Below are 16618 nucleotides of genomic sequence, written 5' to 3'. Positions count from 1 at the left end.
GTCAGCATTTGTAACTGCATTTCATTTTCAGAGAAGTCTGTCTACCCAGTAGAACTGTTTATGAAGTCTTATCTCTCTGCAAAGATTTCAGCTGGAATAGACAGTTCAGGTAGGGTTTTAGCAAATTTAAAGCTGAAATTGCCTTATAGAAATAGAAAATAAGCAACAAACAACATTATAGGGTAGTTTACTTCTGACTTAAATGTTGCCAGATTCACTGAGGTCAATGTTATTAACAGGAAGAGTCTCAGCCCAACAAGCTACAAATCCCAGTTCCCTTTAATTATTTTGCATTACCATTTTGCCCCCTAACCCTCCCTCCTTTCATGAACTTGCAGAAATGTGACCCTTCTCCCAACCTGCACAGATAGGTTCTTGTATAAACAGCAGAGGGCACTGGCAGAGGAGGCTGTAGAGACTGCCTGAAGGCTGCAGGCTGCTACTTCCAATAGCCACAGTATGAGGAGAGCTGCACCCACTGAGAACATGGCAGCAGGGCAAAGAGGGTTCTAGAGAGAATCATGGTTCTAAGGAGTCTAGGGAAGAAACGGAGGAATAACCATGTCACGTCACTTCACAAAAACCCCATCCTATCCCGTCTTAAAGAAATCTGAGGGGAAGCATGAGAGGCACATCTGCCCTCCCACAACACACACCCGGAAAAGGGACGTCTCGGAGGAAGGGAAATGTTGTCAGGGTGCCCAACATCTGAGTGCATTGAGCTGTGAGCTCGGTGTCTCCTCCCACTACAGTCCGTGGAGCCCCCAGACTCTCTACTGCAGTGGTTCTCAACTTATTACACATTGTTGGCTGCAGATGCAGCCCACAATTTGTTACTTGGTCCGCAGTGGCCAGCTGGCTGCCCCAGACCCCTGCTGCGTGGCTGCCCTGGACCATGGAGCTTGCAAGGCCGGGCAGCTGCCCCAACCCCAACCCAGCTGTGCTGGGTGGTGAGGCAGCCCAGCCCACTCTGCACCAGGCAGCCGGGAACCTGGCGGACCCCAGCACGCGGGCCGGCCTTCAGCACACACCTGAGCTGGGCCACAACTTTGAGCTAATTGGGCGGCATGCAGTCCATGGGCAGCAGGTTGAGAACTGCTGCTCTACTGCTTCTTTCCCAAAAGCTCTATGCTCTCTCATTGGGAAAGAAGTTAGACCGGGTGGTGATTACCCAGGTTAAGCACCTGATCTAGCTTAGTCCAGGTATAAGCATTCCCACAATAAAGCCATACTATGCCCTCAGACTTTCTACACTTACCCGTGCAGGTCTGGGAGCATAGCCCAGGGTTCTTTGTGCAGAGAAGCTTTAGGATTCTTCCCCAGTCCATTGTGGGAGAATCTATACTTTGCAAAGAACTGTGGGAAGGCAATGGGAGAACTACCTACACTTGACAGGTTTCAGAGTAGCAGCCGTGTTAGTCTATATTCGCAAAAAGAAAAGGAGTACTTGTGGCACCTTAGAGACTAAAATTTATTAGAGCATAAGCTTTCGTGAGCTACAGCTCACTTCATCGGATGCATTTGGTGGAAAAAACAGAGGGGAGATTTATATACACACACAGAGAACATGAAACAATGGGTTTATCATCACTCTCCTTACAGTGTGTATGATAAACCCATTGTTTCATGTTCTCTGTGTGTGTATATAAATCTCTCCTCTGTTTTTTCCACCAGATGCATCCGATGAAGTGAGCTGTAGCTCACGAAAGCTTATGCTCTAATAAATTTGTTAATCTCTAAGGTGCCACAAGTACTCCTTTTCTTTTTACCTACACTTGAATGATCTTGCCTGCATCCTCACAGCAGAGTTGGTGGATTTCAGCCACAGTTAAAGTGGAACCTGGGCTCTAACGCACAGCCCCAGTCAAGTAAATTAGCCTGGGCTTAAAGAACCTCCAAAACTGTTTTTTTCTGCGTGGATGGTGGGGTGGAGGATGACTAGTTAAAACCCAGATTCAGCCTGCAGTAAAGAAAGACCCTCTGGGTATGTGTACACTGCAGTTCAACACCCACGGCTGTCCTGGGTCAGCTGACTCGGGCTTATGGGACTCAAGCTACAGCGCTGTTTAACTGCACTGTAGATGTTCAGGCTCGGGCTAGAATCTGGGTTCTGGGACCCTCTCCCTTCGCTCAAACCATGACCGAGGTCTTTGGGCACAACCAGAAATAACCATCCATGAACAGATTTCTATGCCAATCTCTTCTTCTGTAGTAGATTTTTCAACTGAAGCCCAGAATGCCTCCGTTAAGTTCATCTTTAGTGCCTTTCCAATGAAGTCAGTGGAAATTAAGGGTGAATTTGGCTACATATATTTTATTGCGTTCTAAACCAAATAGTTGGAGATATTTCCAGATTTGCAAGATGATCTTTAGCACCATTGATAAAACACTGTCACTGTCTTTACTGGGATGTCCATATTTATGGTTAATACACTATTTCTTGTTTGAGGAGATCAGTATTGCTGGATGTTTCAGAACAGATTAGTTGCTTCCTATTAAAGAAGATTTATGCACAAGGGTGTGTTCCTAAACAAGATGTTATTGTTCTAAGGTTCCTGAGCATGATCAACATGAGTCATTAGAACAACATAGTGGGTTGTAACTAACTTTCTATTATAAGCCTTATTTTGACACACATCTTTCTTCACAAAATTCCTCCAAACAAATCCATTCAGCATGAAATCTCTCCTCTATGGTTGTGACACTAAGCACCCCTGTATTCACACCCTACACGCTATTGTAATAATCTTTGCACATAATATGCCATTTTGTATCATGTATGCACGTGGTGGGTATTAAGAGATATGGACACATGCAGGAATGATTTAACTAAAAATATTTTTAGTTAAGACAGGTATGTAAGGGGAGTTTTTAAACGGGTCAATCCTAAGCAAAGGAACATGTGTTCCTCCTCAATTTTACATATAAGCAGCAAACAGACATCAAGCTAATGAGGGATGGAAGCAAACCTCACACTAGCAAGTGGGGGAGAAGACAACATGGCATCTACACCCAGCAGGAGAGGGAAGTTTGGTCTCAAAGAAGTCATTTCAAAGGTTTACTGGTCTATAAAGATGGGGGGCTGAATCTCAAGTAGTAAGCAACTAAGTCAACTGATTGCATGCAACATTACTGCAGTGTAAGTGTACAAAGTGAGGTCTTCTCTCAAAGCAAATGCCACACTAGTGATTAATATCACTGTGGGTATGACTACACTATGAAATTAGGCCGATTTTCAAGAAGTCGAATTTTAGAATTCGATTTTAAACAGTCAATTGCATATGTCCACACTAAGCGCATTAAGTCGGCGGAGTGCATCCTCACTACCGTGGCTAGAATCGACTTACGGAGTATTGCACTGTGGGTAGCTATCCCACAGTTCCCGCAGTCTATGTCATGCACTGGAATTCTGGGTTAAGCTTCCAATACCTAATGGGGCACAAACGCCATCGCGGGTGGTTATGGGTACATATCAGTCGCCCCCTCTCTCTATGAAAGCAACAGCAGACAATCGTTTCGCACCTTTTTTCCTGGTTTATCCATGCAGATGCCATACCATGGCAAGCATGGAGCCCGTTCAGCTCACCGTCACCGCTCTTGTTGTGGGCAAGTCTACTGTGGGGGCTGCTGTGATCCAAGTAGCCAATGCAATCATTGACATTCTGTTATCAAGGGTAATGACTCTGGGAAATGTGCAGGCCTTTTTAGATTTTAGGTGCATCATATTCCTGTTGTCACTGGTGAAGACTTCTTGCAGCTGTACATTCCAGTCGGGTCAGCACTGTAACATCCCATAGCACTTCTGTGGTTGACACACTTAACAGCTCCAGGGCTCTTGCTCTTTTGCCTTGGCCAAGGTACCTTGCTCTACCAGGACCTCCAAGCATTCGACACAGAAGCACCAGCAGCAGCTCCTGGGTGCCTTCGCAGCAGATGGTGCAGTAGGACTGCTAGCCGTCCTCGTCCATGGTGTACAGCTCCACCGCTTCCGCTGGAACTCTGCTCTCCTGCAACTCTGCAGCAGACGGTGCAGTAGGACTGGTACCCATCCTCGTCTGACATGTAGCTTGGCCGGGGGTTCTGGGAATGTCTTCCCTGCCCGGCTCCTAGCAACCTCCAGGGCATGGTGTATGGCTCCATTGTTTCCGCTGTAACTCTACTCTCCTGAGAGCTGGAGGCTTCTGCCTCAGGCTGCTCGCCCAGCTAACAGCATTGCGCGATCACACCTACCCCAGCCTACCCCTTGCTCCCATGGCTCATGAAGCCTGGACAGTAGTAAGGAGCAATTCAACTGTAGGCTGAGCAAGTGTAGAATGGTGGTAGAATGTGCCTTTGGACGTTTAAAAGCTCGCTGGTGCTGTTGGTCAGACCTCAGCACAATCAACATTCCCATTGTTATTGCTGCTTCCTGTGTGCTCCATATCTGTGAGAGTAAGGGGGAAACTTTTGTGGTGAGGTGGGAGGTTGAGGCAAATCGCCTGCCTGCTGAATACGCGCAGCCAGATACCAGGGGGATTAGAAGAGCATAGCAAGACGCACTGCACATCAGAGACTTTGAAAACCAGTTTCATGACAGGCCAGGCTTCGGTATGATAGTTGTGTGCGTTTCTCCTTGATGCAAACCCGCCCCCTTTGGTGATTTTAATTCCCTGTAAGCCAACCACCCTACCCCTTCGAAATAAAGTAACTATTGTTTTGAAACCATGCATTCTTTCTTTATTAATTAAAAAAAAAAATATGAGATAACGGACAAGGTAGGCCGGGTGGGGTTGGGGAGGAGGGAAGGACAAGGCCATATTGCTTACGGTAGCCACACTGAAAATCAAACTGTTTGAATGACAGCCTTCTGTTACTCGGGCCATCCTCTGGAGTGGAGTGGCGTAGCTGGGTGCCCAGAGCCTCCGCCCCCCACGTTCTTGGGCATCTGGGTGGAGGCGGCTATGGAACATGGGGAGGAGGGTGGACAGTTATACAGTGGATGCAGCGGGGGTCTGTGCTCTTGTTGGCTTTCCTGCAGCTCCAACAGACACTTCATCTTGTCCATTTGCTCCCCCAACAGACGCTTCATCATATCCATTTGCTTCCCCATTAGCCTCAGCATCACGTCCTGCTTCCACTCTTCGCGTTCACTTAATTCTTTCCTGGCCTCTGCCACTGAATGCCTCCATGCATTAAGCTGTGCCTTATCAGTGCGGGAGGACTACATGAGCTCAGAAAACATGTCATTGTGAGTGCGGTTTTTTTCACCTTCTAATCTGCGATAACCTCAGGGACGGAGATGATAGGGGGAGCGTAGAAACATTTTACGCTCTGTAATTCTGGGGGGACTGCATGGTCACCAGTGCTGCTGAGTTCGCCACACTGACCAAATAGGAAATTAAATTCAAAAGTTCCCGGGGCTTTTCCCGTGTACCTGGTTAGTGCATCAGAGTTCAAAGTGCTGTCCAGGGTGGTCACAACGGAGCACTCTGGGATAGCTCCCGGAGGTCAATACTGTCGATTTGCGTCTGCACTACCCCAAATTCGACCCAGCAGGTCAATTTTAGTTCTACTCCCCTCATTGGGGAGGAGTAGAGGAGTCGATTGTAAGACACCTTTAGGTCGACGGAAAGGGGATGGTTGTGTGGACGCAGTCATTTTTAAAATCAACCTAATGCGGCTAAATTTGACCTAACCCTGTAGTGTAGACCAGGACTGTTAAATTTATATATTAATACTACAGAAGAAATTATGGATACTCATTAATATTATGTTTTAAAGCATTGGTTGAACAAAGGAAGCAACACCCAGACAGGAAGGAATTTACAGCTATTTAAATTAAGCCAGGTCTGCCCAGAAACAATGGAAGCTGCATTTACATAGAGATCAGCAGGGGGATAGGACACTCATAGGATGGGAAAAAGAAAAGGAGGACTTGTGGCACCGTAGAGACTAACAAATTTATTTGAGCAAAAGCTTTCATGAGCTTCAGCTCACTTCATCGGATGGGAAAAGAACCCTGAGTATTATCATGCCTCTTGAAACAAAGTCATTGAACTTTTGGTGATATAAGCAAGGACAGAAGCCATCTTTGGCATCCATCACTGGACAGATACAAGGAAATATAGCTCTTACAAGCTGAGAAGGATGGGTCTTTCAACTCTCACTAAATATTAAAAACAGTAAGACACTGATTCAAAGACAGCTATTTAAGTATATAGAGCAGCATTTCTCAAACAGGGGTTTCTGACCAAAAAGGTGATTGCCAGCCTATTGTGGGGGGGGGGGGGGGGGTCACTGTGTTGTCACCCTTACTTCTGTGCTGCCTTCAGAGGTAGGCGGCCAGAGAGCAGCGGCTGCTGGCTGGGCACCCAGCTCTGAAGGCAGTGCCGCTGCCAGCAGCAGGGCAGAAGGGTGGCAATACCATATCAATACCACTCTCCACTCAGCCTTCAGAGCTGGATGGCCAGGGAGTAGCTGCTGCTGGCCAGGCACCCAACTTTGAAGGCAGTGCTGCCACCAGCAGCACTGAGAAGTAAGGGCAGCATATTGAACAGCTGCCAGGGTCTACAATGGACGCTCTGTCCCCCTCAAACTTGAAGAGTTATTCATTGCTGTGGGTAAAACATTCACAGTAAGTTCCCCCCCCCCCATAAAAGTTTCACACACACACACGCCAGAATACATTCCGTGCCTCCCCATTTGAGCGCCTCTGGTCTAGCACACAGACACTCTGGGGTGTGTGACCTGCACGCATGAGAACTATGAAAGCAAAATATTGTGAAGCACTCAGCTTTACAGGTAAGAGGTGACAACTCTGCACTGGTCTGGACTGCATCCCACAATGTGACAGTGGTCTCTTGCAACAGGTGATTTTGTTTTTAACTAAATCTGACATGAATGAGACAAGACATTTGAAACATACAGGGTAAGACAGACAAGGGATTTTCACTTTCTGAAACATCACTTCAGAAACAAAATTCCAAACTGGTTTAAACAAATTCCAAACTGTATTTGATAAAAACCACCATGCAATAAGAACTGATTTTGGGGAAGGTTTGATGCTTCATTTCAGAGTCATTTCTACAGACTTCTGAATCTTTCAGTAGCCCAGGAGCTCCCCCTTGGAGCTTCTAAGGGCCATTGTCAGCTAGTATGAAATACTCCTACTTGGCTCAAGAAACTGCCTCACTTCTCATAGACTCATAAACAAACTTGAAAACCAGAAGGGACCCCATCATGATCATCTAGTCTGACCTCCTGCACATCGTAGGCCACAGAACCTCACCCACCCACTCCTGTAATAGACCCCTAATCTCTGGCTGAGTTACTGAAGTCCTCAAATCATGATTTAAAGACTTCAAGTGACAGAGAATTCATTATTTACATTAGTTTAAACCTCCAAGTGACCCATGCTTCATAGGAAGGCGAATACCCCTCAGGGTCTCTGCCAATCTGACCCAGGGGAAAATTCCTTCCCGATCCAAAACATGGCAAATCAGTTAGACCCTGAGCATGTGGGATAAACCCACCAGACACACATCTGGGAAAGAATTCTCTGTAGTAACTCAGAGCCCTCTCCATCTAGTGTCCCATCACCAGCCGCTGGAGATATTTATTGTTAGAAGTCACAGATTGCCAACAATGAGCATGTATGCAGTTTCATCATACCATCCCCTCCATACACTGATCAAACTCAGTCTTGACACCAGTTAGGTTTTTTTCCCCTTACTGCTCCCCTTGAAAGGCTGTTCCAGAACTTCACTCCTCCAATGTTGAGAAGCCATCTAATTTCAAGACTAAACTTGTTAATGGCCAGTTTATAGCCATTTGTTCTTGCGTCCACATTGGTGCTTAACTTAAATAACTCCTCTCCCTCCCTAGTTTTTATCCCTCTGATGTATTTACAGAGAGCAATCATATCTCCCCTCAGCCTTCGTTTGGTTAGGCTAAACAAACCAAGCTCTAAGTCTCCTCTAATAAAGGCAGGCTTTCCAGTCCTCAGATCATCCTAGTAGCCTTCTCTGTACCTGTTCCAGTTTGAATTCGTCTTTCTTACACACAATATTCCAGATGAAGTCTCACTAGTGTCTTGTTACTAACATTAATAACGTTACTAATACTTCCCTGTCTGTACTGGTAATGTACTGATGCATCCTAGCACTGCATTAGCCTTTTTCACAGCTGAATCATACTGATGGCTCATAGTCACCCTGTGATCAACCAATACATCCAAGTCTCTCTCCTCCTCTGTCACTTCCAACTGATAAATCCCCATTTTATAGCAAAAATTCTTCTGGTTAGTTCAACTTCTGAGTTGAAGCATCTCAATAATTCCATCAGGAGCAGGGAAGGCAGGCACCAAATGCAGCATGGTCAAGTGCACTGAGCAGAGAGCTGGGAGCCAGGAACTCCTGAGTTTTATTCCCAGCTGTGCGACAGTGTGGATTTAATAATATTGCATTGTATCTTTCTTCTGCCTGCTGATCACCAAGTTAGCTCTTTCTCCTAATCTGCCCCTTTCTCTTGCAGATTTACTCAGGGACTATTTCCATAGCAATAGGTTATGATTTCATGAAAGAAATAAAAAAAAAAAAGTAGGGTATCACTGAATCCAGGCAAGACTAAGGGAATAACCATAGCAGAACTGTCCCCTATATGCACTCAGATGTTGTGATAAGAAGCGTGAAAGGAAATGCAGAAGAACATCACACCACAGATTAAGAGGCTTGGGTGATCATTAAAAGACTGTAGAAGCAACTTCATTTGATTTGTTAAGAATACCTCTAAACACTCTCACAAGATGGCTTGCCCTTTAAGTGGAATTAGGCATAGCTCTAATCAGCTGTCTCCCAGCTGGTGCTATGTGGCCAGAGATCAGGTAAATAGCTTGAAGATCACCTGGTCCTCATAAGAGGCAGCAAAAGCGCAATTAGGGGGAGAGTTGCAAGGAACAGGAGAGCTTCTGCAGATGTTCCCGAATCAGGGAAAAGAACATAATTGATAGGAGGAACTTGTGTTCAACAATTTTAATGTTAAAGAAATAAAATTGAAGCATTGAACAAAAGGGACTGGAATCCTGCAGCTAGAGAGTTCCTTGGTGTACAGGTCAGTAGCATGGCCTACTGGTTAAATGACACCTTCATACATTAAGGATTCAGACTTGCTGCCTTTCCATCTGTTTACAGGGCCATCATATTCCTCACAGACAGTGTTAAAAATTAAGTTTCTTTTTGCAGATAGGGACTTACATCTTTTGTGGATATAGCCTTGTTGAAACATTGCCTCCATGAACACAAAGTCACTGTAGACGGAGCGTTCCATCACTACACCTTGTCCTATGATTACAAACAGATTCTAATCATGAAAGGCTCAATAAAACTATGCTGCAACAACATCTCAAGTCATATCTATTAGATAATAAGCAACAGTCAGGCTCTTGTGATTACATCATCTTGGAACACACTTCTCTAAGCAAGTTAACATACCAAAGAGTAAAGATTTCACCCCTCAACATAATATCAGGCATATGTTCAAACGAATATACATCTCTAGCACTACTGAACATATGTATTGATCGATTCTATTTTTTATCCACACCTATCACCATGATATCCAAATGCCTTACAGTGATGCAATAAGCAATACATCATGAGGAGACCCCCATCTGAAATGTAGTTTGTTAAAATGAAGGCAAGAATATTATTGTTCCTCCTTATAGGAAAGTGCTCTCGTATCTAAAATACACAAAGGGCACTTAGATACATGTATTTAGCAGGGGAAAGATGGCTGAGTTAATGCTGCTGCTGGAACCTTAAAGTATACTTAGGATACAAAAGTGGCTATAGAAATAGCAACAACTTCTTACCTAACCAATCTGTTCCTCTCATTTGCTTACTTTACACTGATTACAGTAAAATTGACAGGTTTCATAGCAGCAGCCGTGTTATTCTGTATTCGCAAAAAGAAAAGGAGTACTTGTGGCACCTTAGAGACTAACAAATTTATTAGAGCATAAGCTTTCGTGAGCTATAGCTCACTTCACGAAAGCTTATGCTCTAATAAATTTGTTAGTCTCTAAGGTGCCACAAGTACTCCTTTTCTTTTTACAGTAAGATTGTTAATTTTTATCTATGTTAATGAGGCAAATCTGATACAGCTACTGAAGAGAGACAGATTTTTTTTCTGGCTTACACATCATCACAGAATCTGTATTCTTGGTGACGTGTGAACCAGAAACACCACAGCTTAACTTTCAGGTTCCACGTCAAGCTTGCAGGACTGGATGTTAGAAAAACCACTTTTTTTGCCCCCTAAGCTTCCAGATCAATTCTGCTTAGTCACGGAGTGGCCACAGGTATGGGGCCTTACAAGGCAATGTGCATTTTTATCCTGAAAGATGACTGTACAATTTGAGTTATCTATTTTTTTACTTTTATTTTAACTGTGCCACCTTAATTATTACATTCAAAAAGCCACATTAACATTTCTAAGTGCAGTTTCCTCTGGAAAATTCTGCCAAGCTGACCTGACAGATTACCAATGTAACTCTGCCCTCCCTCTGAAAGAACTAATGAAGCTCACCATCACAGTGTGATGCCTTTTAGAAAGGTATAATGAAAAACAACATAGAAAAACATTATTCGGAATATAAATTAACAATAGAACTGTTATTTTGTTTTTTAATAATTTGGAAGGTTTCTCATTTTTAAACACTACTTTATAAAAAGGACTATTCAAAAACTAATGGAATAAAAAGATTTTATATTTTAAAATACAGCTATGGAGGGCAGCCAAACTGTTAAAAGCAGCTTAATCATTTAACAACTCTAGAATCCAAATTCACCAATTAATTTTGAAACCAAACTTAACCTGTAGACAGGAGGAGCTCCAGTGCGTCAGAATACTGTAAAACACGGTTACTGTACAACCAGGCTTGTAGGCGATACGAATTTCCATCAGGACATTTAGGATCATTGTAAAATTTCTCTAGACTACAATGGCCATTAAATTTCTCATCCAGTAGTGTTCCATCTCCTGTGACCTTGTCCAAATAATGGACATCTGCTTCTGGGAAATACTGCATACCTGAGACAAAGAGAAATCAAGATCATACAATTGTTTGGTTTAAACTGGACATTTCCTATTCATTTTAGTTATTTTTAAAACTGTAGTTTAAAGTAAAATTATTTTATTTACAGGCATGCATAACTCATCTCCACAAGTTCTGAGCAAAATATTACTACACAATGTTCTCCAATGAATTTCACCATGCCATCATGATTAGAGATGCACAACCAAGTTAAAAACTATATCTTTCAATTTCTTCTTCCCTCTTCAAAATGGCCTCTAAACTGTTGTTTTGAGCAGCCCTTTCCCTGTCCACCGTTCTTATAACCCCACTCTGTTGCTGCGAGAACATTCTTATGGCAGTGTAACCTAAGACAACCTACTGAGAAAACTCCCACTACCTTTCTTAGGGCCAGGATTTCTTCCATCAACACCCCTACAATTGCCCATACATTTGGAAAATATGACATCCAGAAATCCCTGTTTGCTATATATTTGGTATTCTCATTGCCGGTCAAACCACTATATTAACTATGGCAGCAAATAACTATTTGAGCCACCCCAAATCACTGATACTTGATGAATCAGTGCCTTTGCTTGTACAAGGATTGGAATAATGTGTTATGTTCCATAAAATATTATAGAGGAGAGAAAAAGAATCAGCCATACCTAGCTTTTCTGCTATTTGTTGTGCAAGTTTGCCCTTCCCAGAAGATAAGTTGCCATCCACAGTAAAGATTTTGCTGTATTTATCGAACTTTTTAGTAGATCTCTCCCCCAGCATATAAGCCAACCAGCCATATCGCAACTTCAGCTGAGAGCTCATGTGAATTTTTGCCTGCAAGAAAACACAACCACCAAACTAATGAATTCAAGTTGTTGATTTTAACATAATATTTATATTAATACAATGACCCAGAGGCCCTAACACAATTAAAGGCATCATTGGAGAGTTTACAGTTTTAGGACCTGACCTTGTAATCAGATCCATGAGAGTACAACCATGTGCCTGCAGACCTGATTGTAGAATCAAGATCTATGAAATGATTATATTTGCTTAACTGTAGCATAATCCAGGAAGTGAAGAAAGTAGTAATAGAAATCACGAATGATTTAAAGTGATTGAATGTGTTACCACAAAATAGAACTTGGCCAGAAGAAAAGGATTGATATCCCTGGTCTAAAAAGTGCCAAAGATCTTTAATGACTTATTTTAAGAGACAATTAATTCACTAATAATTTTATACATAATTTTATACATATCTATGTCTACTACTCAGTTTAAGGCCAGAAGAGACCATCCTGATCATCTTGACGGATCTTCTGCTTACCAGACCATAGAATCTCTCACAGTAATTTCTGCATCTGTTGAGCCAGAGTATATTTCAGAAAGATATACAAATGTGTTTTAAAGTTTTCAAGCAACAGAGAAACCACCACATCCTTAGATAAGCTGTTCTAATACTCAATTGCCTTCACTGTTAAAAATTTGCTCCCAATTTCTACTCCAAAATTGTCAAGCTCCAACTTCCAACCATTGGATCGCCTTATGTGCCTTTTTCTGCTAGATTAAAGGACCATGTATTAACAAAAATTGCTTCTCCGTGTTAATACCTGCAGAAAATCATCAAATCACCTCTTGACCTTCCTTTGGATAAACTAAATAGATTGAGTTTCCTTAGTCTCTCATTGCAAGGCAGGGTTCCAGATCTCTAATGATTCTTGGAGTTCTTGTCTCAACCCATTCCAATCTTTCCAATTCCCTTTTGAAGTGTGGACATCAAGACTGGACACAGCATTCTAGTAATGCTCTCATTGGTATTACATACAGAGGTAATACCTAGAGCCCTGGAAATCCATGGGTATCCACTTTATATCTGTGGACTATTTCTGTGGATAACAGCACGGATGTGAATACAAATTTTGTATGCGCAGGGTTCTGGCGGTAAGAGCCGGGCAGACAGTTATGAGGAACTCCGGCAACGGGACACTAGTCGGGGGTGGCTGCTTGCGCCCGATGCCCAGGGCAAGTGGAGGGGTCCACTGTGGGTCCCCACAGCTCCCCGCCTGGCAATTACTGTGGCCGGGCTGCGACTCAGAGTCCCCTCTCCCCACCGCTGGAGCGGGGAGAGCTGTGCTGGCAGCTGTGGGGAGTCTGGGTTCCTCCACCTGCTCTGGGTGGAGGAGATGGGAGGCAGGGATATTGGGTGGCAGAGGGTCCGCAACTCTGTGTGGGCTCCCTACAGCTGCCCATGGCTCTCCCCGACCGGGCTCCGGCTGGGGGATGCCTGGGAGCCTCAGCCCAGCCCCCAGCGTTGAGCCCTGCAAATCTGCAGATATCCGCAAATAATTTTTGCGGATAGCAGATTGGATGCAGATACACATTTGTGTATCTGCGCAGGGCTCTAGTAATACCACCTCCATATTCCCACTTGCTATTCCCCTGTTTATATATCAAAGGATCATCTTTACCCTGAGCTACAACACACCTCTGGGAGCTCTTGTTCAATTGGGTTATCTACGATGACCCATAAGTACTTTTCAGAATCAATGCATTCCAGGATACAGTACCCTTTATCTTGTAAATGTGACTTATACTTTTTGTTTCTAGTGGTCAAACACTTCATATGGCTGTTCTAAAACATGTGCTCTTCAATCGAGCCCTTTTCCAATGAATCTAGATTACTCTGTATAACTGACCCAGGCCCCATCATTATTTACCACTCGACCAATAAGAACATCATCTGCAAACTTTACCAACAATGATTTTAAAAATTTCTCCCAGGCCACTAAAAAAAGCTATTGAACAGCATCAGCGGGACCTGCTAAAAATACCCCCATTGGATGATAATTCCCCACATACAATTACTTTGTAATTGATCAGTTAACCAGTTTCCAATCCACGTAATATGAGCTACATTGCTATGCTAGTGCTATGTAAGCGATCATATTCTATACAACAGCATATCCACTTTTAGAGATTTACAATTAAACTGAAGGGATCAGGTTGCAGTCTCATAATGGCCATTACGAACAGCTTTTTCCCCCCATAGAGATTAGTAAAACATCACTAGTTTTTCATCATCATCAAAAAGAACAGGTAAGAAGATTGTGTATTTAGACTGGTAAAAATGAACAACATTTTTGCAAGACTGAGCTCTTAAATGTAGAGTTCAGGCTACTCTCGAAGAATAAAGAAAATAAATAGCGCTTTGCTACTCTATAGTACCCTCCACCCAAAGCTTTCCAAGTGCCTTCCAAACATGGGTGAATCAAGCCTCAAGTCTTTGGAAGAGTACCGTAGTAGTGTATCAGGGACTCCATTGTACAGATAAAAAACTGTGCTGGAGTGGTGAAATAACTTGTGAAAGGAAACCTGTGTCAGAGCAAAGAGCAGAATGCTGATTTTCTGATTCCCAGCCCTGTGCCTTAATAACAAAACCATTCTTCCTGTCCAAGTGATCTCTAATGATTACGTGTAACATGTAGCCAAATTGTTAGAAAAGACAAAGAATGTCTTCAGATTTGTAATGAATTCCAGATTAGAGTATGAATTAAGTTCACCTAGACGTGTGCATGCATATATATAAATAAAATGTGGCTGCCAAACATGAATCTTATAAAGGATCTTCATGTCACTTTTTCAATCTGAACCCTTGCAAAAAGGGTCGAGTTGCATCACTTCTGTGGTATCCTGTCACTTGTGAGGGCAAGATGCAATACCAATCCACTACTTCTCCCCAGGATTATCACGAAACACAGCTTGAGGTAACATTTGAAGGCTACAAGAAGTCATAGAATTTATGGCTGAAAGGACTAGTCCCACTTCTTGGGGATCACAGGTCACCACCATGACCCAGCCCCTGCACGTTAAACCCAGCCACCAAAATGAGACCTAAGCATTACAGCCTACAAACGACTAGACTATTACGTGCCACAGGCGGAGCGCAGCAGGGACCAAGCTGCACCAGTGCCCGAGGCCCCCCTCAATGGCAGGAATGTCTCCCCAGAGGATCCTGGCAAGCGACCCACCCCCCAGGCTGCGGCGGAAGGTGGGAACCCGCCAAGGCCTCTGCCCTGGGTGAAATCCCCCCCGCCCCGCGCGGGGACCAGTCAGACCCTGAGCACGGGAGCCGGGGCCGGTCTGCCAGGCGCCGCACAGCGCCCAGCCTCCCGGCCAGGGTCCGCCCTCGGGCGCGGCAGGCCACAAGCCCCCCCGCTCCGTTCCGAGGGCCAGCGGGAGACCGCCTCACCACTCGCAGGGCGCCGAGCCCCGGGCGGCCCCGAACGGCCGCAGCCCCCGGGCGGGCGAGTTTCCCCAGCCGCAAGGACATCGCGGAGCCAGCGCCGCAGCGGGAGGACGCTCTTCCGACGCGACGCAACCAGCGGAAGGACCGACGAGTGGGGGGCCTTAGCCGGCTGCCCGCGCGGAGATGACGTCGGAGGACCCGGTCCATAGGCCACTGCGGCGAGCGCCTGAGTGGAGAGGGCGAGTTGCGGGCGAGGCGCCCCCCCCCCCTGGTCGGCTCCGGGCCCCACGACGCCCCCCCCCCCCCCCGGGAGCCCGTGCGCGAGCATGGCCCCTCTCTGCGGGCTGGAAGGGTGACCTAGGCCCCTGGAGGCCCAGGTTCAAGTCCCTGCTCTGCCACAGACTCCCCCTGTGACCTTGGCCAAAGCACCAGTCTCTCTGTGCCTCAGTTTCCCCAAGTGCCCCATGGGGACAGCGGCCTTGCTGCCCTGCCTCGGGGGGGAGGGAATGATTCAAGAGCAGGGAGGGCTCAGCTACTACGCTGATGGGGGTGGATAAAGCGCCTGTGGGACGGGGTGTAATGATCGCCATGCACTCCCTAGGTCACCCCAGGAGAGATGAGCAACCCGCTCCACTTGCCAGCAAGGGGTAGCTCAGCTGTAGGGACACCCGTTATTTGTTAGCCCTGAGGACATGCAAGGCCCTGCACATAACAAAGGGCAGACAAGGGCCCTGCCATGTCTCCAGAGAGCTTACTTGCTATCCTGTCCTGCAGTCAGCTCCATAGGGGAGCCCCTCTGCCCCCCGGATCCACCCAGTTACCGTTTGAAATAAGTGGTGCTCTGCATGAGTACCGGGGTCTGCCTGCCCATTGCTCTAGGCAGCTGTAACCAATGTTAATTCCCAAATTATCTTCACTGTGTAACACCTAAAGTGCAGACATGCTACCCCAAACAACGCAGACACCTTGCATACAGTATTAAAGACAAATAAAGCTATGGCAATCACCACAGGTTAAGCTTTCAAGTCTGTCACCATACTTAGTATGTTCAACTCGCTGGGGTTTTTTTGGTGTGACAAGCTACACAAGGATTGCCAGACAGTAAAAAGAAACGTGTCAGGTTATCTGTCAGAGATAGCTACAATCAACACAGGACAGAGATACATGCCCATTTCTTTATCGTTACTGTCCATTCCTGTTCCGGTGGCAAGTTTCAGCACAGTGTGATGCCATCTTTGCCATGTATCTCCTGTTTCCTAGGATTAGGCACAGGTTTTCCCACCAAGGCATGGACTGGTTGTGTACCCACATACTTGTAT

At 45.1% G+C, this 16618-nt stretch overlaps 1 protein-coding gene across 2 annotated transcripts in view; it reads right to left on the bottom strand.

Moving 5' to 3' along the window:
- NDUFA10 (NADH:ubiquinone oxidoreductase subunit A10) overlaps window positions 1–15716 on the bottom strand; it is an 83369-nt gene extending 67653 nt beyond the window's left edge. The window contains exons 1-5 of one of the 2 annotated variants that reach the window (XM_043505756.1): window positions 15303–15421; window positions 14036–14096; window positions 11719–11887; window positions 10852–11067; window positions 9231–9317 (exon numbers count right to left, since the gene is read on the bottom strand). In XM_043505756.1, coding sequence (XP_043361691.1) covers window positions 9231–9317; window positions 10852–11067; window positions 11719–11887; window positions 14036–14077 — 514 coding nt within the window. In that variant the 5' untranslated portion in view covers window positions 14078–14096; window positions 15303–15421. Of the gene's footprint in view, window positions 1–9230; window positions 9318–10851; window positions 11068–11718; window positions 11888–14035; window positions 14097–15302 lie in introns of both variants that reach the window. The other variant, XM_038422020.2, reaches the window with a different exon arrangement.
- Between the last annotated feature and the right edge of the window lie 902 nt (window positions 15717–16618).

Source organism: Dermochelys coriacea, chromosome 11, assembly GCF_009764565.3.
Source record: "Dermochelys coriacea isolate rDerCor1 chromosome 11, rDerCor1.pri.v4, whole genome shotgun sequence".
NCBI classification, from domain to species: Eukaryota; Metazoa; Chordata; order Testudines; family Dermochelyidae; genus Dermochelys; species Dermochelys coriacea.
Note: the sequence above shows the minus strand (reverse complement) of the source record. Positions and strands in the feature narration are given on the sequence as shown.